This window comes from Hoplias malabaricus, chromosome 17 (genome assembly GCF_029633855.1).
Source record: "Hoplias malabaricus isolate fHopMal1 chromosome 17, fHopMal1.hap1, whole genome shotgun sequence".
In the NCBI taxonomy this organism is placed as follows: Eukaryota; Metazoa; Chordata; class Actinopteri; order Characiformes; family Erythrinidae; genus Hoplias; species Hoplias malabaricus.
This window is the reverse complement of record NC_089816.1, coordinates 11858067-11882360: the sequence shown is the minus strand read 5'-3', so window position 1 is coordinate 11882360 and position 24294 is coordinate 11858067. Positions and strand designations below refer to the sequence as shown.

The following is a 24294-nucleotide window of genomic DNA, read 5'->3' as shown; positions in this document are numbered from 1 at the left end:
GACAACAGCGTTGAGGGCAGGTGGGCTGCTCCCGTTTCTAATCATAGTTCTGTTGCCCAACACTTCAGCCTGCTCTGCTCTTCGCCAGTGGAAATGTCGTATGTGCTTTGCCTCTCTTCCTCTACTGCCATCTCTGCTTCCTCTCCTTTGGCAAATAACAACCCTCTGTTTCTTTCTCTCCTCTATTCATGCCGTCTCTCTCCATGCCCTTCTGTCACTTCCGCTTTCCCTCACTTTTTTCCCTCTTCCTCAGTAGCTAACACTCCTTACTTCCTCCCTCCCTAACCCCTCTTTCCCTCCCTCCCTCCCTCTGTGTGTTGTGGTGGAAAGGGGCTGGGGGAGAAGAAACTGGTTAATTAAGACTCTGTAATTAGCTTGTCTCTGTCACTGCACACGTTCTGAAGCATAAGAGGAGGTGCCACCAAGTCAGCTCACACACGTAGACACAGTTCATCAGCGGGACAGGACGGGTGGGGTGGGGGGGGTGAAGAGAGAGAGAGAGAGAGAGAGAGATGGCAAAAAACAGAGAGAGGAAATATCATGCACAGTACCTGATGCTTCATTACCTGTTAAATCTACCTCACTATCACTTTGCCTCCTACTCTCAATCTCAAGACTCATCTGTTGGTGTGTGTGTGTGTGTGTGTGTGTGCGCGTGTGTGTGTGTGTGTGTTCAAACCAGTACATATACTAGCATAGGTCTGGTTATTTATAATTAATTCATAATACAGTATGTATTCCATTACAACCATCAATGTTACAACACAGAGTAATTATGATTTTTTAAATGAGTGTGAATCTTCTGTATGATTCCTAGAAATGCAATTAAATAAAAACTGCAGTCACCACAAATAACCTCCTTCATTAACCACCATACTGTGTGGCAAAGAACTGTTCTGTTGAGTGATTTCCATATTAGTCATCAAAATTCTGTGTAATGTTAATCCTGAAATGTAAACATGTACTTTAACTATATGAAATGGTTTGCTGCTATGGTAATTATACATTATCAACATTGCTTTGTAAAATTAGAATGCAGTAGTGGCTTTAAATCGTACATTTGTAAAATCTGTGCATTCAAATACACAGACAAAGCCCTATTACTTTTGTGTTTTTTTATTTACTGTGTATGTGCAGATGTATTGACTGATGACTGAAAATATTACGTCCCTTTGTGAGTACCATCACAACATTATTTAGTGTTCAACAATAAACAATAACAGCCCCTGCTAAAACAATACACAGACACACACCTGTGCATGGTGTTTCTCCAAGTACTCTCTCACTGTCTTCAGAGCCACTTCCACTGCCTGCTCAGGTGGATATCCTTTAACACACAGAAAACACCCCATAAGACAGCCCTAATAACATCACACATTAGATTAATGGACCACAACAACACCCAATTACTCATTATATACAAACGGTAACTTTGTGTAAATGGAACTTCATAACATTCTTCAAAAACATTCATAAATGAGTGCTGTTAGAGCTATTATGAAGAAATAGGTTACAGTTCACTGCTTGAAAAATGAGTGGGAAATTTGTAGATCTAAACATGGCGTCTTATTCACAGGGAGAATCCTGCCCGTCGGTGAAGAGAGGCAGTCAGCCACAGGAGGGAAAAGTCCTCTTTTATTGTGAGGATATGCACAGGTACAATAGCCCATGAAAGCTGATAAAATTAGTTCTTCATGTGATATATAACTTTTTTTTTCAGGTTCTTGAAACTTTTAACATGGCTTTCAGTTTCCATTTAGAGTTCTCATTTCTAAGAGTCTGGTCTTGGATAAGCGAGAAAAAAATGCCCAGAAGGCTTGGCCAAAGTAGCTGCAGAGTGTACAGACACCCTATAATGATGGATGTATTTCTATTGGTCCATGCATTACAAAAATTCTAATGGAAATTTAACTTAAATAAATTTAATTAAAACAGCATAGGGTTTTGCTCTTACAGTATATAATGGGTGCTTATAAATAAATCATGCTCCTTCACATCATCTTGGAGGAAAAATAAATCAAATTGTGTTTTTGAAGAACAGTGTGTCTGACCTTAATCATGACACGTAGAGATTAAAATCCCCTGACATGCTTTCACTCCTAATCTCTTAATCTGAGTGTCTAATCCCTCTCTTAATCTAAATAATCCCACATGGTACCGCAACTGATATACATTGCTATTATTCCTGAAAGAAATTAGGTCTCACTGTACAGAAATGCTATGGATATTCGGTCATTAAGAACAAATGTATGCACCATATTACAGCTATTACCACAGATCTCATCATATGTATTACAAAACTATTACATCAACCAACTGGACATAATCTTCCAAAAGTACACATTCTTAGATTTCATTTGATTAAGTGAACATTGCTAAGAGTGCTGTTGTACAGACAGCATGTTGCTTCAAAGGGGGGGGGGGGGACCTTTAACTTTTAATTCCACTTTTACCTGACATACACAGACATGTCCACGCACATTAATCAGATATATGTTATATTACATATCACACTGTATATTTCAGTTTTGTGATATTAGCTGTGCTGTTCACTGTAAACTCCCCCTACTTTGAGATGCTTTTGAGAAAAGCACAACAACGCAGTTTTGATGGCTTATTGCTGTAGAATATCCGAAGACATAACAAACCATTAATAAAATGCACAAGCTCAGTTTAGACAACCGATTAACTGTTTAACTGATTAAGGTTTTTTTTATTTGAAAACTTCATAATGAAATGTATTTAATAATGATCTGTTTAAAATAGTGAATATAAATGATAAACACAATGGCACTTCTCATGGACAGGCACTTGCGCTGCTTTAGACAATGTTCTGTTTTAAACTAATTTAGAATTTAAACTATTTAAATGATTAATTGTAAATGCATTAAAACAAAATATAAAATGCAGTTTCATATTAGCCAGCACATTTAATTAAATATATCTTTTATTAACAAATTATGGACTTGGAGTTGCTCCATGCAGAGGTTCTTAGTTTATAGTGTGCAGATGATAGAGAAGAGCACTCCCACCCATTTCTCCTATCCTCAACTAACCCTTCCTCTATGCAAAGGACTTCTTGTCACAGAGAAAAATGTTAACATGTCACGTGTTCTGGGATAAGGCTGGGTTTTGTTTTTGAAGGTATATGGCCTGCTGTAGAGGTGCTCAGATAGTGTTGCTGTGCCAGGGATACACAAGTAGAACCCAGAGTGGTGAACAGAATTTTCTCTTCGGCTCTGGTTAAACCTATATAGATAAATCCCAAATCTAAGAATGGCCTTTTTTAGAATCAACATTCCATTTCGTTCATTTGGGAGACCAGTGAAGCCAAGGCACTTTGTTACTAAGCACTTTATAAGTGCTTTATAAAGAAAAAACTCCAAAAAATAACTGTAAAATCGAATTTATTTCAAGGATATAAAAGCTCACAGCATCGAAAATTCACTTAGATCCAGCTGCTTTATACAGCGAGTATCACTGTTTTGTCCATGTAGAAGTGTCTCTCTGCTCACATTCTTTCACCAGCGTAAACCAAACCAAGGTCCATTTCTCTATTGATTGTGATTAAAACAAGTCCCGAAACTCAGAGATTGTATTCTTTTCTGTAGACACCTTTCAATGTCTAGTGTTAGATTTAGTTAGGTTTAATGCAGCAGCTTGTTTGAAAGCTGAGAAATAAACTTTAGGAGTGCAGATAGTTTGATTCTTGGCAGTATTTTGCTGCTCACTCATGCCACCCACCTCAAAGTTTGTAGATAGTCCACAGTATTAAAGTACTATTCACAACTTCTGTCTGTTCATATCCCCTGGAACACCTCATCAAAATATCTGCCCAGATTTTCAATGGGGATGACTAACAGATTATGTTTATCTGTGTTACTATGGAATTAACAAGTGACCAAACAGTCAATTCGTCGAACAGAAATTCAATGCCGACTATTTTTTTATAATCGATTTGGAGGACTAGTTGCTCTAGTTTAGTTAGGTGCATTTTAATTCTATACACATCAGTGTGAATGCTATGTGAACTCGACATAGAGACCATGCTAAAAATGCAACGCTTGATTAAAAATAAAAATAAAGGCCAGCAGGTAACAATAAAACATTCAACATGTCCTGTCAATCAAGTCTTTGTGGTATTTTTTCCACTCACCATAGACTCCAGTGGAGATGCAGGGAAAAGCCTGAAAAACAGATTAAATAGAAAAAGATACATGGATACATATTAAAAAAGTTGCAGCTACAAAACCCATACAGACAAAAATGTGCAAGTGCAATTAAATATTCAGAACGGGCTGATGTCTTAATTACACCCACAGTTAAACATCTAACACACAAACACAACTGTGCACACATTATTTACAGCTAAAACAACAAACAGTTATAATTAAGCAATTCTCTTAAAAGAATGTTTACAGATCATGCATTTGCTCAGTTGTATTTACTTTGACAGAGCCTCTGAAAAATATGGATTAATGTAGATGCATGATAAATATTTTGAAGGGTTGGGGTGTGGTTTGTCACACAACTCATGGGGGTTTGGTTTCTTCTGATTGGTCAAACTCCTCTACAGGCAATTCACAAGCTGTATGTTGCTTTTTTTTATATGTGAACTGAAAATTGTTTCTTCCAAATAACCATATAAAATCTTTCAGCACTTTCTGTAAATTCAAAAGGTGCCACATATTACACAGAACCACAGAAGTGCTGAGCCCCATTCAAAAACCTTTCTAACTTTTGGAATGACTTCAGTGGATGGTGTTTAAGTACATAGTGACCTTTGAAAAGGCTTGCCTGTTTCTTCATGATTCAATAAATAAAATGGACAGAACCTACACCTCAAAGCTCAGCTGTAGAGCTGCACTTTTGCTCATGTGATTGCTGTCTGCTTGTGTTTTCTTTTGTTCTTGTGTTTTTTTTTTCCTTTTTAAACACATGCTGATATATGCGGTACTGAAAGGTTGTTAAGGCAACAGTGTCTGAGTGACGTGTTTTGAAGGCGTTTAAGCCATAGAAATGAGGTGCGTGCTGAAATCAAGGATTAGGTATACATTCTGTGTGCATGCATTTTCCTGAAACTGGAAACCATATGTTAGCTTATGTTAATGTGTTAAGCCCTGGGTGGAGGTCTTTGTTCGGACTCAGATATGGTGATGAAGCCCACTCTATAAAATGAGCTCAGTCTGAAATGTCTTGAGTGAGGCACTACAGGAAATGTACGGGAAAGTTATTCAAGTGTTGGCAAAATGATGGAGAACAAGTAACAGAATCTGTTATGGTAAAAAATATATAAAAATATCAGAGGACAACCTCTTCATACCAAATATGCATCATAATATTTGATTACCTAAAGTTTTACTAGTGCAACAAAGTGGGCAACAATTGCAGTAGTGCAACATATTCATTACCAAAAACATGTTTATATTACTCCTTTCCCACAGTGCTCTAAATTGAATGTCTTTCATTTCGTGATATTTTACATTTGTTACAATTTAATGCATGCATTTAAAGCTGGAGTAGTTTTTTCTTTCCCTTTTTGTTTGCAAGCCTTCTCCCACTGTCCTTTTCTTTGTATGGCAGTGCATGCAATTGTAACGCTCTCTGCCGTTCCCTAAGCCTTCAGGTGTCTCTCTTCAGGTGCGCCTCAAAGCATTTTTGCAGAGTACCTACCTGGGGTCAGGGTGATTTTATACACAAGCAGGCAAGCCATCCAATCATTTCATTCAACCCCAAGTGAAATGATTGGATGGGTTTTTACAGGCTTGTTGCCTGTATAGACACGGAGGCTTTTTATTTTTCCTTACAGCATCTGATTTACTGATTTTTAATATAAATCAACTACGCCAGAATCTTGGTGTAACACACTAACCCTAGATCTATTTGATAAATTTTAGCTGCTCCTTAAAGGCAGAAAAAAACTAAGGCGTTTAATAGACCTTCTCTATGACGTCAGAACAACTCTAATCAAAGCTCTCAGCTGGTTCTGTGTGGTTCTGTATAGGTATTAATAGTTTCATTGTGTGATGGTTTGTGTGTGTGTGTGTGTGTGCACACGCACAACATGATTTCGAAAAAAGCGTTTTCCTCTCACCACTGTCCGGAGCTTGTTCTCAGTTGCTGTGTGCAGACAATTAAAATAACAGTCTTTGAGTGCTTGTTCCTCTTTCTCACCTACAGAGCCATGAGCAATTGGCCCCACAGTGTGAATCACATCTGAGAGAGAGAGAGAGAGAGAGAGAGAGAGAGATAAACTGTAAAAATGATCACTTTCTATACTGTATCTGCATAAAAAGAGACTATTATAATCAAGACTTCAAGCTGTAATTGTAAAACTACAAGATGTATCCCTAGGATAAAAGGACTAAACCTGTGGAAAACCTAATCCCCATAGTCTTTTCCTGGACCCTGATATTGTCTTTAAAATACCATCATCCACTAACATTACACTGCCCAATGTCCCAGGCCTAAAATGAACAATGATTGTAGACAGAGGTGTCTATCACAAGGGGTATGTGACAAATGATGTTAATTCATATAATAATACCAACAAATATCAAAATTAAAGATAAACTCTAATCCTAAGAGACGGATTGAATGAATGATGAGTGGTTAAAGGAAATCTATTTGCAGACTTTTCCTTCACTTTTTTTTATGCTTGTACCGAGTTTAAATCAGTGACTGAGTGTTCCCTACACACATTCACTCAACATTTCACCTCTTACACTTTTGCAGGAGTCTCCTCTTCCCTCAGCACTCTCTCTTTTTCTCAGTAACCACTCTCCAGAGTCACTTCAGTTTGACACAATGTAAACAAACCGCTAAAGTGTATCACTCACACATTCAGCAGTTTTAAAACAAGGACAAGAGGCATACTGAAGGGAGAATGGAACAGCAAAAATGTATTTCACAGATCCGCTCCTGTTGTTTCTTCACACTTTTCTAGCAGACACTAAAACATCCCTTCAGTTTGTCTAGACATCTCTCTCTTCAGGTCATCCACTTCATACTCTTACTTTACACTGATCTTTCTCTCTTTCCACACTTCTCCAAGTAGTGTTGTACAGTACTGAGTAGTTTCCACATTGCAGTATTTCTCAAATACATCACTGTACTAGATAGTTATTTGTTATTAGTAAGTGATTATATGCTACATATAATTTGATTAATAAAACCATTTAGTAAAGTCATAGGGTTTTTAATTTCCCCCAAAAAACAGAAACGCACTAAAGTAAAAGGTGGAAAGTGCAGACACATTAAAATTGGAAAACAGTGTAGAGCTGTTGAGGCTTTTGAGAAGTTATCTGTTAAATATCAATGATGTGCTTTTGAGATTTACCATTAAATAATATAATGGTCTTTAATTTTTAAAAAGTACTGCATACTTAGCATATCATTGACATAAAAAAATGAATAAGGTATTGTGAAGGTACAGAGGATTTCACTCTTAAATATAATCATATTTCTTCTTCATAAACTATTATCTCAATCCCTGCACCAATTTATCATCTTTAAACCACTGGCCAGCTGTTCTTCTCTCTCACTAAAACCTCTCTGCCCTTAGACATGTGTCTGTCCTTAAACAACCTGCTCATTTTCTGTCTGAAATTGCTCCCTTGAGTCACCTTAGAGCAGTACTGCTCTTTTCATTCTCTCTTTCTTACCATAGCCACCATCCTGTCCCATTTACTGTAGGTGTTCAGTCATAAAGCTACACAGTATCTACATATGCCTTTCACAAATGACATAAACCTACAGAAACATTTTAAAACTTATTCTGGGAAATGGCTGTAATCGTCACTTTTTGGGCTCAAATTGTTTCAATCAGATTTTATGAAAACTGATCTCATGTGGCTTTGTGAATGAACATTTGGTACAATCTATCAATCATTAAATAAATGAACATTTCCAAAAATGACTTGACTAACAACACAAAAGGTGGCAGCTCAAAAGCTGCATAAAAACTGAGCAACAATAAATCTAGCAGCTATGAGCACAGAACCTGATGTTTGTTCAGCTCTTTTCTGGTCCTTAAAAATATGTTTGGTCTAAAATGCTTTAACTCAAAAATCATCAGAGAATATTACTGACTAGTTAATGGATGTATTTTCTCCCAAATAGAAGTAGAATTAAAAGTATTATGATTTGAAAATGAAAATATATGTATAGACATTTTTGTAGTATGTGTACTTGACTAAATTTAACTAGTCATTACTAAACTATGCAGAACTCACTGCTGTAAGAGCAATAAGAGTACACTATACCTACTATATCTTTAGTATGGTTTCATAAAAAAAGCAACAGAACAGTGTATAGTGAATTCCTAAATTTAAATGTATCAGTATGGGTTAACTGGGGTGAGGCTAGACAAGAACATTTGAAAATGAGAGGAGACATCTATGACAGACACACAGTACAAATTCTTAAACCAAAAACGAACCCTACTTCTGAAGAGTGCAGAGTTTTACTTTGGACAAAATTAAAGGGTGTGTAGCAGGAACCAAAAAGGTGTCTGTCCAAATATGCCTCAGGATACCAATTGATGTTGACTAGAACTATGTGCTTAAGCATGTCTGCCACCTGCTACTCTGACCTCTCTTCCTTTATTCTTGGGGGGTATTTATATGAGAGAATACACACATATTGTAGTTTACCTACTGAAATAAAGAATAAAAAACTGAAACATGGTGAAATGACACAGAGAGAGAGAGACGCAAGGGGTGTTGGGGCTGACAGACAGAAAGAGCGGAAACGGGGAAAAAGTGTGAGTGTGTGTGTGCCCCCAGGTGCAGCTAAAGGTTAAAGCATGTTTAAGGACAAGAGCCCAGGGGGGAAAAGAGCTGAACTACGGAACTCTCTTACAAGCTTCCACTGTTTCATTGTGCTTTTGTGTGTGTGTGTGTGTGTGTGTGTGTGTGTGTGTGAGAGAGAGAGAATGAGAGAGAGAGAGATCCAAATTAAAAGCATACACTTCCAGAAATACCACATTTACAATAAATAAGGTGTTAAAATGTGGAAAATGGAAGTCAACTGAAATAATTAAATTGTATTGCTTTTTGTACAGCAACATAACATTATGACCACCTCCTTGTTTCTACACTCACTGTGCATTCTCCCAGCTCCACTGACCACACAGGAGCACTGTGGTGTTCTACACTTACAGGCTCTAGTCCATCTCTTACTCTACAATGTTTCATGCCATTTTTCAATTGGTCAGGACACAGTACTGTGTGAGAGTTGCAGAATCCAAATAGGAGTGTATGCAATTCCTTGTCTTAAGAGTAGGTTTGATTTACTAGCAGTAAATGTGCATTTTTATTTTTCCAGTACAAAATATTTTACTTATGTTGATAAGAGTTTAACAAAATTTATTCTGATGTGCTACTGATTTAATTGAACTATAAATACTGAAATTTTTTTTTTTTTTCGGTGAGTGAGTGCACATTGAAAAACTGGATAAACCTAAGACATACAAAAATGTCATTTGTAAAGAAAGCACAGTGATTCTAAAGTATACACCTGAAGAATAATACAAAACACTTGTGGAAGGTAGTGTCGCAGTCACACAGCTCCAGGGGCCTGTCAGTGAGGAGTTGGTGTGTTCTCCCTGTGTCCGCGTGGGTTTCCTCTGGGTGCTCCGGTTTTCTCCCACAGTCCAAAAACACACGTTGGTAGGTGGATTGGTGACTCAAAAGTGTCCGTAGGTGTGAGTGTGTGAGTGAATGTGTGTGTCTGTGTTGCCCTGTGAAGGACTGGCGCCCCCTCCAGGGTGTATTCCCGCCTTGCGCCCAATGATTCCAGGTAGGCTCTGGACCTACCGCGACCCTGAACTGGATAAGCGGTTACAGATAATGAATGAATGAATGAACTTGTGGAAGGAATCATTTGAGAATAGACACTTTCTGACAGATAGCATTCCCATGAACATTCCTTAGATCAAAGGCTAGTGACTTTAATTTCTCATTGCTTTGATTCCTCCTAACAGATTAACAACACTTCAATCTTTCATTTTCAGAGAAAAATCAAGCTCTACTCTGGAGTCACATCTTACAAAAATTACTGTGAGACAACTCAACAAAATCTGTCTGAAACAATGCATAACTGTCATGTAGCTGAGAAAAGCAAACAGACATAAACGAAGAAACAAAGCACCAGAAACCAAAGAAATCAAAACCTGACATCTGAGATGCGGAGTATGGTTGTATTGACTGACAGGTTTATATTTGCAAATGGGATTAACTGGATTACAAAAGGCAGAAAATGCAAATTCTTCTATAGAACCTTAGAGGTGTTCAAAGGAACCATATACACAAACGCCTGAAACCAGAAAGTATTTCAAAACAAATATCTGTGTATCTAGCTGAAGCTGAGAAATGATATGGTGGAAAATTACATACACCATCATGGTCAACAATACTGGTTTATTTCAGAAAAAAACAATGTAAACTGTCTCAAGTGCTTTGGTATTAAAAGTTTTTTTCTTTTGTTTGCATCAGGAAACAAAATCTGATTTAATTCCCCACATAACTCTGGAGATAAATTGAGAAAACTACTGATAAAACTACTGGCACCATTTCACAATTATCCAGGAACAGCTCACTCTTATACACTGAGCTGAAGAACAAACTGTAAAAGATTCATCTCACCATACGGCAGCGGTGCATTTCAACACTCCTTTGTAGCTGCGTTACACAATGAATGTTCAATTACTGACCAACACCAGCCTTCAGTAATTCTCACCATAAACTCACATCTAATGTCATTAAAGTCTAATTTTAACTGCAAGCTAAAGCCTCTTATTCAGACATCATTGAGCTCTTCACTGTCAAGCTCATGTGCACTCTGTTGCTGTATAAACACGCAAGAACCTAACGTGCTAATTTCAGAATGCCCTTTTATAACAGAAAAAAACACTGGTAATGGGTAACATTAAGAGAAATGTGCAGATTGCTTGTTAATTGCTATTTTGTCACTTCAAAATGAGACCGTTTTGTCATGTGGCGTTTCCATTATTTAGTCTCTCCCCTGTGGCTTTTAATGGCTGTAGGCTAATGTGCTGTGTGTGTGTCTGAGAGAAACAGAATACAGCACATGTGGGCCTTCTTTATGCCGTCTCTCCATTAGCATGTTTCAGGTCTGTGTGAGTGTAAGGTGAGAGAAGTCTGAACCCAGAGGGTCTTCACTGCTCTGCTCCTACGAAGCTGTTCTCTCTTCTATATGACACACCTCAACTCCTACAGGAGCACACCATTTATCCCTTTAAAACACACACGATGCCCTAACCCCACTGCCTTCTCCTCTCACACATCTGTTTTCTCTTCACACACACTCTGCAATCTCCTACAGCCAAACACACACACACACAACTGATATTATAGACTCAGGAACTATTAATTCCTTTCTTAATTAATGGTTAGCAGTGCTTTAGCTTTGTGCAGTCTAGAACAAGTCATCAGCCAAATTGAGCTTTGTTCTGCATGAAAACCTACCATTAATTCCTGTCTGAAAAGTAATGAATAACAACCCAAAATAAATCTAATACATGAGTTAGGCAACATCACAGGGTTCAAACAATTAGCAAAAAAGTATGAAGCTGTAAAAGGAAAAAGTAATTTGTACAGAATGAACAACAGAGCTGTATGACGAAACCTGCATGAGAACAGAGGAGAATTCACATCCAGAAGGCCTAGTGTGTTAGAAATGGAGATCAAACCTCAACAACAAATTACACAGAAAAATAAATATATAGTGTATGTTACTCTAGAGTACAGCTCATGAGAAGCTTCTGTTATGGTGTCGTCTAAGAAATAAAAATACATGGTCAGTAATTTACAGCATTCCAATCCAAACAGCAAGCCCCCCCTCCCCCCCAACACACACACGACTAACTGTCACTGCAGTTCTGGGAATTACTGACCACTCAGTTTTATGTAGTGGTTTTATGGGGGTTAACAAAAAACAAAACTAATGCTACAATCTGTAATAGAACTACAAAGCACATCTACAGCATGTAGACCTGATACAATGGACACTGGTTGTAAATATAAACTACATGTTTAGCTAAGAATGTGAACAGTGAATAGTGGTGAGGCCAATCCATTAATTTAATACCATTTTTCCACAGCAAAGTAGTCTACAGAATGACACTTTACACTGTATTCTTTACTCAATTCATATGCAAATTATAATTTACATATGTGGCTTTTCAATTCATAACTATATTTAAATAACCCCAGTTTTTAATATCTAGTTTTTATTGTCTAGCAACTGTTGCAACCCTTCTACTGGATTTTCCCCTCATACCGTTGCTACAGATGTTTTACGGGTAATGTAGAAGGAAACTGTGGACACAGAGATTCACTTGTCCACACAAACTTTTTCAGGTTCAAGCTACTTGCCCTGAAGCAGCACATGGGTCTAAGCCCACCATGTTCAAAGCTAAGTGTTGGCAAGAGTGGTAAAAATCTCCAGGCACTGGGGATTGAAACGGTATTCTCTGGAGTTGTAGTGCTCCATTCAACACATCTGAGATGAGCTGAAGTGGAATTTCTCTGCACCCTGACTATAATATTCCAACATGAAATGAAAAGCCCTCACAGAGGCGTGGAAGCAGTAACTGCAGTATATGGAACTGTCCTGGTGTGAGTGAATGAGTGTGTATGTGAATGAATGGCTGTATGTGTGTGAGTGAATGTGTGTATGCCCAGATATGGCTTGGCGCTCCATCCTGGGTGAAGCCCTAGTGCCCGATGCAGTCCTCCAGGTGGACAATCGTTCCTGGTCGAGAGTACGCTGTGCATGTTTGGCTGCTGCTTCTTGCCTGTGTGTGTGTGCATCGAATGTTGAAAGGAATGGTGTTCTGTGCTCTGTTGATTGTAAAGCATCCTTAGGTGTCTAGAAAGGCGCTATATAAGTGTAAATAAATATAACAATAAATAAATAAATAAATATGCAAAATATATTTTAATTTTCTTTAACTCAGAGGAGATGTTGCATAAACTGGCAACCACAAACATTCAGGATGTATGTTCGGATCTCTTGCAAGGTATTAAGCGCAACTCCGTTAATTAGACTGACTACACACAACACTTCCCTCCTCCTCTCTGTGTGTGTGTGTGTGTGTGTGTGTGTGTGTGTGTGCGCGCGCAGTAAAACTTTGGACAGCCTGGCTTTTCCGTTGCCCATTTGGTGGTCAGTGAAGCAGAGCGGCAGGCAGGAGCAGAGCCGCTGTCCAGCACAAAGGGAGGCCCACTCCTGGAGCACAAAGCCTCAGAGGAGAACAGGCAGTGTGGCCGCTTCAGCATTCTCTTTTCACCCACTCATCCTCCTTCTCCTCCTCCCATCCATCCATCCTTTGCTCCTCCTGACTCCTTCTGACCCACACACTGAGCAGGTGCATCGATTTTAAAAAAGGCAACGGAGAGGAACGAGGCAGAGGCGAGGAGAAAGGAGGCGGAACTATCATCTGAAAGGCTTAAAAGGCGCCTGACTCCTGTGCTTTCTCTCGTCTTGTTTTGTCCTCCTCTTTTTCTTCCTTTTCCCTTTAATTTTTTCTCTTCTTCAGAGTGTGACTGACAGTTCGATGGCAACATGGCTAGATCCACTAAGCTCTGAAGCATAGCGAATATCACAATGAATGCCTCTTTAGCTTCAACTCCTGTTCCTCGCCAGATTTCACCCCTGGGGAGGACTATTTTTGGGGAGGTACTTGTTTCCAGTAGTAACATACTATAGAAGTATTAAGTATATGCACATTTTACACATGAGACACAGGAGAAAAGACATGATTGTGTATGTGAGAGACAGCCAAGGGGTTATGGAGGGAGGGAGAGAAAAAAGGATTAGTCTGAGTAGAAGGGAGGAAAGCGGGTGTTCGTTTGGCCTGTATGGATTTTAATTAGTGTTAATTGGCCACTGAGGGAAATGAGACCTCAGAGAGACAATGTGTGTGTGGTGTGTGAGAGTGTGTGTGTCTCTGTGTTGATGAAGGCGCTCCCCCCTCTCTCTGCCATAGCGATGGTTGCTGTTTGTATGCTCGGCTGAATCCCTGGTCAGGTCTGTATTGGTACACAGGTGGGCAGAGGGACTGTACCCATATTGTTCCCCACACACACCCCGCATCCACAGGGTCACTCACCCTATAGAGCTCTCACACTTCTCACTCTTGCTCATGCCCTCCATAGCTCCATGGAGCTTGCACTCATCAGTTTCTTTCCCTTACATATTCATTGCATGAGTGATAATAATGATGTAAATTCTCTCTCTCTCTCTTTCTCCCCCCAAACTATAGCCAGATTCTGCATCTGATGTCAGCTGCTTTAGTTCTGCATTGGAGCATGGGTGACTGTAACTATATATTCATTATTTTTGATGACATATAAACTGCATGTCCACATCAGTTTTTCAGTTCAGTCCACGTTGATATTTCACACCAATAATAGATTAATAATAAACCTGCAAAAATCCACCAGACTACATTTCTATCAAAAAATGAGGAGAGGGGAGGGAAGAATGAAGCCACTTGAGAAACTACGCCATAAAACACTTTCTCTGATGGCTTGGATCGAGGTGAGAGTGTAGAGTTGTGTGGCATTCTGTGGAGATGCTAACTGGCATTAGCTGGATTTCAGTTCTATGCCTGAGCCTCTGGTAAGGAATACATTTTACAGTGGCCTATCATGGAGTACGGAGATCAGACATGTCTTTTGTTTTAGTTCAGTCAGGAGACAAGTAATAACAAGTAAGAGGAAAACAATTGTATATAAAACATTGTCCCAATTTACTAATCAGTTGTTCAATTAATCCCTAAAAAAAAAACAAAAAACAATTAAATTCAAAGCAGATATTAAATTCAGATTCAAGAGCTGCTGCCACCGTTTGCTGTGCTATGTGATATTTTTGCTCATGGTTCATGCATGAAAGCAGAGAGGACTATTTTCTGTAGAGGACATGTTCAACTAATTTCTGTAGAAAATCATCAAAACACATAATTTGAAGAAACAAGCCTTTTGTCTCTGAACTCGATTTTTTCAGGTGGTTCAGATGGACAGCAACAGCTCTACGCTCGATGCACTCTGTGGAGGGGTGGTTATGGGATGTGGTAAATTGAAATGAAAATCTACGGTCGGAAAAACACTCTTAGCTCAGCTGAGGGGAAGGACTGGGGTGTAGACAATTGTCCGGAAATGAAGGCAAATCTCACTAATGATACTGCACCCACCATTCCTCATTTCCATTTTCGTATTGTAATAAGCCATTACGCTAAAAGATTTGCCTTTCTTGGCTGCAATCTGGATGCACATTCTGCCCACCTGTTTGCTGCATTCTCCTTATTTGGCCCTTTCCCTTTAGACCATGTTTTGCTGTGTATCATCTTTGTATTTTATCCCCACTTTGTTCTTTTCTGCATCTATTTCCTGCTCAAACACCTGGAGTCATCTGTGGTTACCTAATAGTATCTCTGTACCACCCACCACTGAGCATTATACACAGACACTCGCATGCAGACACACTGGGGTGTCCATACATACATTCAGAGGCACACAAATACACAGACACTCTGCCACCCCTCAAAACTAAAGGCACAAGGCACGTGGAGTCACATGTGCATGCTACAAACACACAGAGAGCTCTCCAAATAAAGCAGTCAAAACAGCATAATGCACACAGACACACACACCTCAACCTCACACAGAGAGACACACGAGGCAGAGAGAGAGAACAAACAGCCACCCACACATCAGCCTGCCATCACAGAGAAAGGCCCTTAAAACCCCACTGCAATTGCCAGACCAATCTTTAAACCAAAGAACAGAGGCTTTCTACAAAACAAAAACACTACAAGACGCTATAAAACTCCCTGCCCCTTCACTAAACTCTAACCCTGTCCTGAGGCACTTGTACTCTCCAAGTCCACTCATTAATCTTTGGCTTTCCTGCCTAATCAAATTCCAGAATTATTCCTAAAAGTTTCACAAACACTTCCCAGAGCTGAATTGTGTTTTAGTTCATTAAAACTAGCCAGTTTGTAAACAGCATTTTTGCTACTATTAAAAAACTGCTAACTATGGGTGTGTTTAGAGGCACACAGTTTGAATCAGAAAAACACTTTCTGAAAATTATTTGGTAAGTTTACAATTACTGTACTATAACTATATTAATCCGATCAAAAAAACAAAAAACAAAAAAAAAAAACAGTTTATATGAGGCATTCAGTAATTAGATTTCCTTTAACTGTTACTTAGCAACTTATGAAAATGACAAGAACGTTTTTGGCCTAGTCTTCTTCATATCACACTCTACCTTTAATAATTTAAGCCTGTATGACTCAACTGCATGGCTGTAGATTTGAAATGAGTGTTATGAAATGAGAGTTTACTGTTTCCCAAGAAGCTTTTCAACAGAGCAGGTGAAGAAAAAACAGATGTCAGAGCAAGGGCTCATTCTTTTTTGAGCAAGGACTTTAAGTATTTCATGCTCAGTGCATAATATCAAATATTCAGGGAATATGCAGATTCAAAACCTGAAGACCACAGCAAACACTTGTGACCTTCTATCTCTCAGATACCACTGCATTAAAAACCAGCAAGCAATAAATAATTTATTTGTGAGAATATGCACTGAATTGTTAACTAAAGATGCAGAATTGTATTGACTCATTGTAGATAGAGATTTACATCCCTGCAATGCAGCAGAGGGGAAGAATTGTGAGAGGATGGTACTTTAGTCGAAAGCCTGACTCATTAAAAGTTAGCTGTGGAGTGACCATGGAGCTGGTTCAGCAATTCCTAACCAAGGTTTTAAAGTCCACCTGATTACCTGCACTGAGCTTGGCCCTCTGGCCTGAGCCACCCTCCTGTTCACAACTCTAAACTGTTAAATAGCGAATATGACAGTGGAAGGTGTTCAACACACTGCAGCGCACTAAACATTAATCACACAGTGAATAACTCACTCCAGCAATTACTACTAATACAATATTTACTATTCTATTCCAAGAGAGAGAGAGAGAGAGAGATAAAGCAATGAGGGGGAAAAAAAATCTTCATTTCAGAGAGAGGGAGTGAAAGAAAGTTGTGTGTATATATACACACATATATATACATACATATACATATATATATATATATACACACACATACATATACATATATTTACATACATATACATTATATATACATTATATATATATATATATATATATATATATATATATATATATATATATATAGTGTGTGTTTGTGTGTGTATATATATATATATGTGTGTGTGTTTGCGGTGATGTAGTTGGATATAGAGCAGCGTATGCACTCTCTCTGTCTCTAGGTAAGGCGGGTAGGGTCATAAATTAGGCAGGGAAATTACTGCTAAGTGTGCGAATAAATTAAAGTGTGCTTGCTTCTGTAAACACTGTCTGACTACATAATTACTGAACACACTCTGGGAAAGAGAGAGAAAGAGCGGGAGGAGAGGAAGAAAAGACAGGGTGATGGAGAAAGAAAGAAAAACAGGCTGAAAGTGAAGCTTTGTGTGCACATCATGCATGATTGCCACTATATGCGACAAAGCCTGACCCACCTACATTCACTAAAACAACAGCAGAGCATAAATAGAATCAAATAAATATGTGCATAATATTTCCTTTAGTGTATACCAGGGATGTTTCCTCTTCATCTCTCTTGGCTTTATTCACTGCTGTTTTCTGTATTATACAATGATTTTACACTGTCTTCAAAAACAATAGCTGAAAACAACAGTTCAGAAACCCTGTAACTGACACCTTCAGCGCACAGCTCTGCATCCATTACTTTGATGCACTCTAACTAAACATGGTAGAGGTTCTGAGTAGTGTGAGTGGTGAAACAATTCAAATAAAAATAGCACATTTTAAGCACAGTAGATTTTGAAGTGCAGTGGTCCACTTAAAATGTTATTCGTACTATGATACATACATTCGTTGAAGCACAATCAATCCATATTTATTCTGCTCTTCTGTTATTATTGTGTGTGTGGTGAAATCGTAAATATCAATATAATAGCAAATATAACAATATTCCTTTGTAACAAATACATTCAAAAAATATTAATCAAGAAACATGTTTTAGGTGCAGCCCTGTGGATTATTCCCCACACTATAATAAGAGCAATCATTCTTTGAAAAAAAACCCATCATTTTAAATGGTGTATTTTTTCTTTTTATCAATTAGTTTCTACAACTTCTACTTTTTTTTTTACTTACTAAATATTTTTACAGCTTCCTTCATATTAGTTCACATCGGCACCACCCAATGTTCAACAAATTTGGTTTTATATTTTGAATTTCAATTAAAACCAGTGACAGTGTCAGTATGTGTAAAGATAGGGGGAAAAAAAAAAGTTATTAATCCATTCCAGCCCCCCAAAAAATACAACACGTGTTCTTTTTATTAACAAATAATGTATGAAAAAGAATAATACATAATAAAAAAAGAATATACGGAAATAAACTGGTTCTATTAAGTGTATTTAACATGAAGACCAGACGAAGATGCTGTTGGAGGAGATTGGACGAGGAGATTGGGAGAGTTTCTATTTTTCTGCTCTATTGTTTAACTTATTAACTATATATATATGAGACTATTTTTTCCTGATAATTTACTAACACAAAAACTCAAGTTGGGAGGCAGCAGTGTTGGTGTGATTTGCTGAATATGTAATACAGTATGTATAGCAAGGTCACTCACATTTAGCCGGCAGGCGGTAGGCTCCTGTTATTTTGGCCTCCCCTGTTTCACAGCCTCCCAGAGTGGAACATTCCTTCTTCAACATAGGCCCTGCACCACGATGAATGGCTCCATCCACTGTGGGGGAAGAATTTAAGAATCAGAATAAAACATGTCATTACCACAGATCGACAGACAATAAGCAAAGTGCTAATGTGAGGGAGGCATCTGGCTTATGAGATACAAGCACAAATTCCACAACAACTCCAACATCAATAGCTTCATAAAAGAGCTCTAAAATGTTAAAATGCTGGGCTCCCAGGCAGCTTCTGTTCTCCCGGGCTTCGGGACGCTCTACAGAACTGTCTGCTTTTTCTCAGAAGAACTGATAGCAGTGTTTTGTTGGAGCGCTCCAGGGCCTTCAACACTCCGACACTTAAAGAGCTCTGAATCTACAACAGAAAGACACAGGGTGATAACGAGAGAGAGAGAGAGAGAGAGAGAGAATATATACATATACAGGAATAGAGGAGAGAAAAAAGAGTGATGGAACAGAAATGAGTGAGGAGGGAGCAGGAGAAGGAGAGTGAGAAAGGAACTAAGTGCTTTATCAGAACCGAGGAGGATGAGAGCAAAGGAAAAAGAAGAGAAATAAAGAAGACGTGAAAGTGGTGAGGAAAGATGGCCAGGGGGAATAGACTTGCTTCCCGTGTAATTGTAACACAAATACACACACACACACACACACACGAAAGCTGATTAAATGCAGACTTCTTGTTAGCAGGTGTTAATTGGCTCTGCACTTACCCAACTGGGGGCTTTGTAACATGTGGAAAAAAATAAATCTTATGCCACATGCTCTTACACCATATGTTTTTTCTTTTCTACAGCAACAAAGGCAAACACACATATGCATGCGCACATACACAAGTCAATCATTAGCAGCGAGTCTCAATTTTTTTTTTTTTTTCAGTTCTCAGATTGGCTCAGGCTAAGAAACACTGACTGGGGCTGGTGAAAGAGCTTCCGTCATTGGCCCAACCGGTCACCATGGCAGCCATTAGTGGAGATGTTGGATTGGATCAGGCACATCTGCGTGCCCGTGTCACAAATCCCTCGACACTGAAACACACACTCTTTTACTCTCAATCTTCAGTGTTCAACACGATGGATGCAGTATGTTTCACACCACGATACTTTTTTTCAAATCACATCCCACAAAGCCAAGGACACCACAACACACACAAAAACACATGGAGAGACACTTATAGACACAAACCCACCCACACGCATAAACAAACACTTTATTCTGTTCTCCTGGGGGTATACTATCCAAAAATCAATAAACAAGACAGAAGAAGGACGGTGTGCATATGGTGGGATCCAACAGAATCCAACTGAGCTCAGCTTCTCATTGTTAACATTATGTAGAAGACAAAGGAATAGGCCTGGATTTCCTAATGCAATCTCTCCATCTGTAACTAGAGATTAATCCAGTAATGTTTTAACAGGTTACCTCAAGTAGTCTGCAACGCATTTACTGTTGTTGAAATAATGTAATTTGGTAACTATATGCTTCTATAAAAATGACACTACTGTACCCACACACGAACCAAACTAAACTTTAAAACATTAAGAGAAATGACAGGCATAAATACAGTTTACCAAGAACATTTGAGTATTGTTCCAAAGCAGCTGTTGATTTGTACTGGTGAAAGTGCACTGTGCTGTAATGGCAGCAGATATTTCCAGCTTCATTATGAGCTTCTTAACTGATTCAGACCAGAACCAAGGAACTACATGTGTGAAAACACCCTAAAAAACACAGATATAAGAAAAAATTATTCAGAGTCTTGTTGAAAGACTCCTATTGGCAAATGCGTCCTGGAACCAAACCCCAGTTTAGGGCTATACAAACACATTTTAAGATGCGGACAACAGTGTCAGAACCACAGGCAACACAGTTTTAAAAAGAAACACTCCATGTCCCAGCTCTCATATAATCATTCTAAGCCAAGTACATGTTTCTCTTGGATGGCAATTGTTGATGTAACACTCACAATTCCATTATTTCTTACTAGATTTAGTGTACAGTTTTTGAGTCAAATTGTAAGATACACTAACTATACAACTTCTACTGAACTGCACCTACTCTGACAAAAATGAAACCTCTACTTGAACATCATCACTGTTTCTCTTTGTTGGATCTAAACCTTTTAATTGAACAAGTCTTGCACACTGTAGATGTTTTATTCATATTCACACATGTTGACTGAAGAACTGTTTTATTAACAAAACAGCACATTGTTACACTTAATCAGTACTCAGCCAAATGGCTGAACAGACATGAGGTCAGGTATCAGCTATTCACACACATGTTATCTTCAAGATTAAAGTAAAATTGCTGCTATTTTTATTATTAGCAGTAACATCTGTCATCGCTGATGCTCCTGAAGGATGTGCTGATACAGGCACAGGCCAAACTAGAGCATGTGTTCTATTACTACAGACATTCATTTTGACATTTTTCCTTGTACTCTGTAAAAGAACAGGATACTGCTTGATTTCAGCGCCTTGCCCTCGGGCTGTTAACTAGAGCTGGTTCTGATGTGTTTTCTCAGTTCGTTAAATATAGAGGAATGGTCTGAGCTAATTAGTCACATGCTACAGATGCAACAGATCAGGTTAAAAAAAACCCAAAAGAATATTTCTTTAGAATATAATTTCAGCCTGGCCTCATAACACGCAAACACACTCAGAACGATAAACACAGAGGGACTTCATTCAATCCACGGCACACTGGGTGTGTAACACCACAGCAGCACTAGCTATTTCACAACCTGCTCACGGCTCAGACCAACCACAGAGCATTCTGACCACGATCCACACAGTAGCGCTAAATTATAACCTGTTCAGTTATTACTTAGGTCTCTTGCACACTCCCTTCGCTCTCTCTACTGTCAGCTTCAGCTGAGGAGTAATGCTATAAACGTGTAGAAACCATGGCAGTGTAATTCAAAGCTGAGAAACTCCACAGTCACATCATGACCCTTACTGTCAGCATATTTCCATATTCACTCACTTGCTCTGCTCCTCTATTTTCTTACTGGCTCATTGTAGGAGCACATTGGTAATGAAATACCAGTCTTTCTGACCTTCGTGCTTTCTGATGAGAGATAATATTGACATATGACAGACACTAGTGAGTCAATGTTTTCTTACTAGCAACAATGATATATTTCTTACACTGAAATTAAAACTTATTTGTTGAAAAGGGAAAATCATCATCCTTTCCAACATAAGCAAGTCACTGTGATACTTTACATCTTAAAAAACAAAACTAACAAAAAAAAAAAAAAAAAATAGAACCCAAATGGCACTTTTTTCCCTGCCTGGTAACTCCTCAGCTTGGCTTTGCTTATTTGCTTTTCCACTAGGCGAATCTGATATCCAGTATGTGAAACTGGTCCTTTAGTCCCTGCTCACATGTAGTTCCAAACAAGCCAAGTATGGTCTAAGCATTGTGTAACATTGCAAAGCTTGGATTGGCCAGAGAGACATGGTCAATCACCATGAAATGCAGACCTCCAGCACTAACTAGCCATCTGTAAAAATCTCACTTTTGTTTCCAGAAAGAGGCAGACATGCAAAAAGAAACCAAATATCTATAGCAAGGGTGGGGGTTACTTTTTTGGTCATGATCTTTGACTGTGTTGTTAAAATACTGCACATTGTTGTGAAGCATTCATGACACAGTTACTCTGTTAAGGTTGTGGAGTGACACTATACAGAATAAATTACAGTGCTCTACTACTTTGGGTGATTTTCCTGATTTGAACACATGTAGAAAGTTCCTCAAACCTTTTCTTACCTATTCTACAGTACCTCCCTCCCCCTAACATTAATGTTGAGAGGCTGTGCCCTTCCCTGCTGTATAGTTTGTCCCTGTCTAATTATCACCCAGGTTCAGCAGGCTTTAACAAACCTCTGGAGTGGAGACCACAAAGAGATGGAGAGTGTGTGTGTGTGTGTGTGTGTGTGTGTGTGTGTGTGTGTGTGTGTGTGTGTGTGTGAGAAGAGGAAAAAGAGGACGAGGGAGATGGGAGAATGAGGAAAGTGAAGAAAGCAGTGGAAAGCATATGAAGACAGTGTGAGTGCATATGAGGGAGGGTGGGGTAGAGGAAAGCACATGGAGAGAGTGAGAGTGTGTGAGGAATGAGAGGAAACAGAGTGCCTGCATGCAGATGGCAAAAACAGGGAGCAAAGAAGAAGTGTTTACAGTGCTGCAAGAAGTGTGTAAGTGTAGGGTTAGGATTATATAAAATGCTATAGCAAGACATCAGATATCACAAGTCACAGTTCTGATACTATCTTTAGTTTCATTAAATCTGATTTAATCCTCTGAAGTCTGATGCAGTAAATAGCTATTTAACCCATTCTGACCTCAGTGCTGTTTGACTGAACCCATTCTCAGAACACTTAGATGCATTTTGCTTATTATGTTTACTTTAGCTACTATGAATGTGGAAAGGAAAAGTCACAAACTTGTTATATAATATATAAAATAAATATGTAATTACACACTGTGGGGCTACAGGTAGTGTAACTGCCACAAAGTTCATGGATTTTGGAGTTCTGGGTTCAATACTTGTGTCACTGTCTGTGAGGGGTCACAGAGGAGGGTCAATCTGAGTCACTGTCTGTAGTGTGGGTTTCCTCTGGGTTCCTCAAACAATCCAGAAACATATAGTAGTAGGTGGATTGGCTGTACAAATTTGCCCTCAGGTGGGTGAGAGAGAGAGAGAGAGAGAGAGAGAGAGAGAGAGACAGAGACAGAGCTGAGTCAACACAGTTGGAAATGGCAGTTTATATGTTTAGTACGTCGCTTCCGTTAACTGCATAAAAATAATCCAGTGCATACTCTATAAACCACACACACACACACACACACACACATTATAAGTAACCTTCAAGCATCTCCCATGCAGCAAAGAAAAGAAAGACATCTTCCAGATCAAGAACCCGTGAGATCAGGAGAATTACAAATTAATTTGTTTTATTTCCAATTTAGCCATCTACAAAATGTGTTTAACTGAAGAGATATTTCTGAGCAAATTAGAATGGACAGTGAAAGGGAATCGATGTCGATGAATAAACCAACAAAAAAATAAAACTCTACATCATTCATACGTTTAAAGCGTCCATCTTTGAGACTGAAGGAAAGTTCCATACTTGCGTCAGACATTTCCACTTTGAGAATTAAAATCTTACTGTATCAGCTCTACTGAGAATACAGGAGCACTTTGTAGTTCAATTACAGACTGTAGTCCTGTTTCTCTACATACTTTATTATCCCCATTTCCCCCTGCCCTTCAATGGTCAGGAGCCCCATAGAGCAGATGTGTCTTGGGTGGTGGATCATTCTCAGCGCTGCAGTGACACTGACGTCGTGGTGTTGGTGTGTGTTGTGCTGGTACAGTGGATCAGACAAAGCCGTGCTGCTCGAGTTTATAAACAGTGTCGACCCACTGTCCACTCTGTTAGACACACCTCCCTCATTTGTCCACCTTGAAGATTTAAAGTCAGTGACAGT

At 38.8% G+C, this 24294-nt stretch overlaps 1 protein-coding gene across 2 annotated transcripts in view; it reads right to left on the bottom strand.

The window, feature by feature from the left end:
* macrod1 (mono-ADP ribosylhydrolase 1) overlaps positions 1 to 24294 on the bottom strand; it is an 84939-nt gene that overhangs the window by 5370 nt on the left and 55275 nt on the right. For both annotated transcript variants that reach the window (XM_066649576.1, XM_066649575.1), the window contains exons 5-8: positions 18723 to 18839; positions 6095 to 6216; positions 4157 to 4187; positions 1254 to 1327 (exon numbers count right to left, since the gene is read on the bottom strand). In XM_066649576.1, the coding sequence (XP_066505673.1) occupies positions 1254 to 1327; positions 4157 to 4187; positions 6095 to 6216; positions 18723 to 18839 (344 nt within the window). The remainder of the gene's footprint in view (positions 1 to 1253; positions 1328 to 4156; positions 4188 to 6094; positions 6217 to 18722; positions 18840 to 24294) is intronic.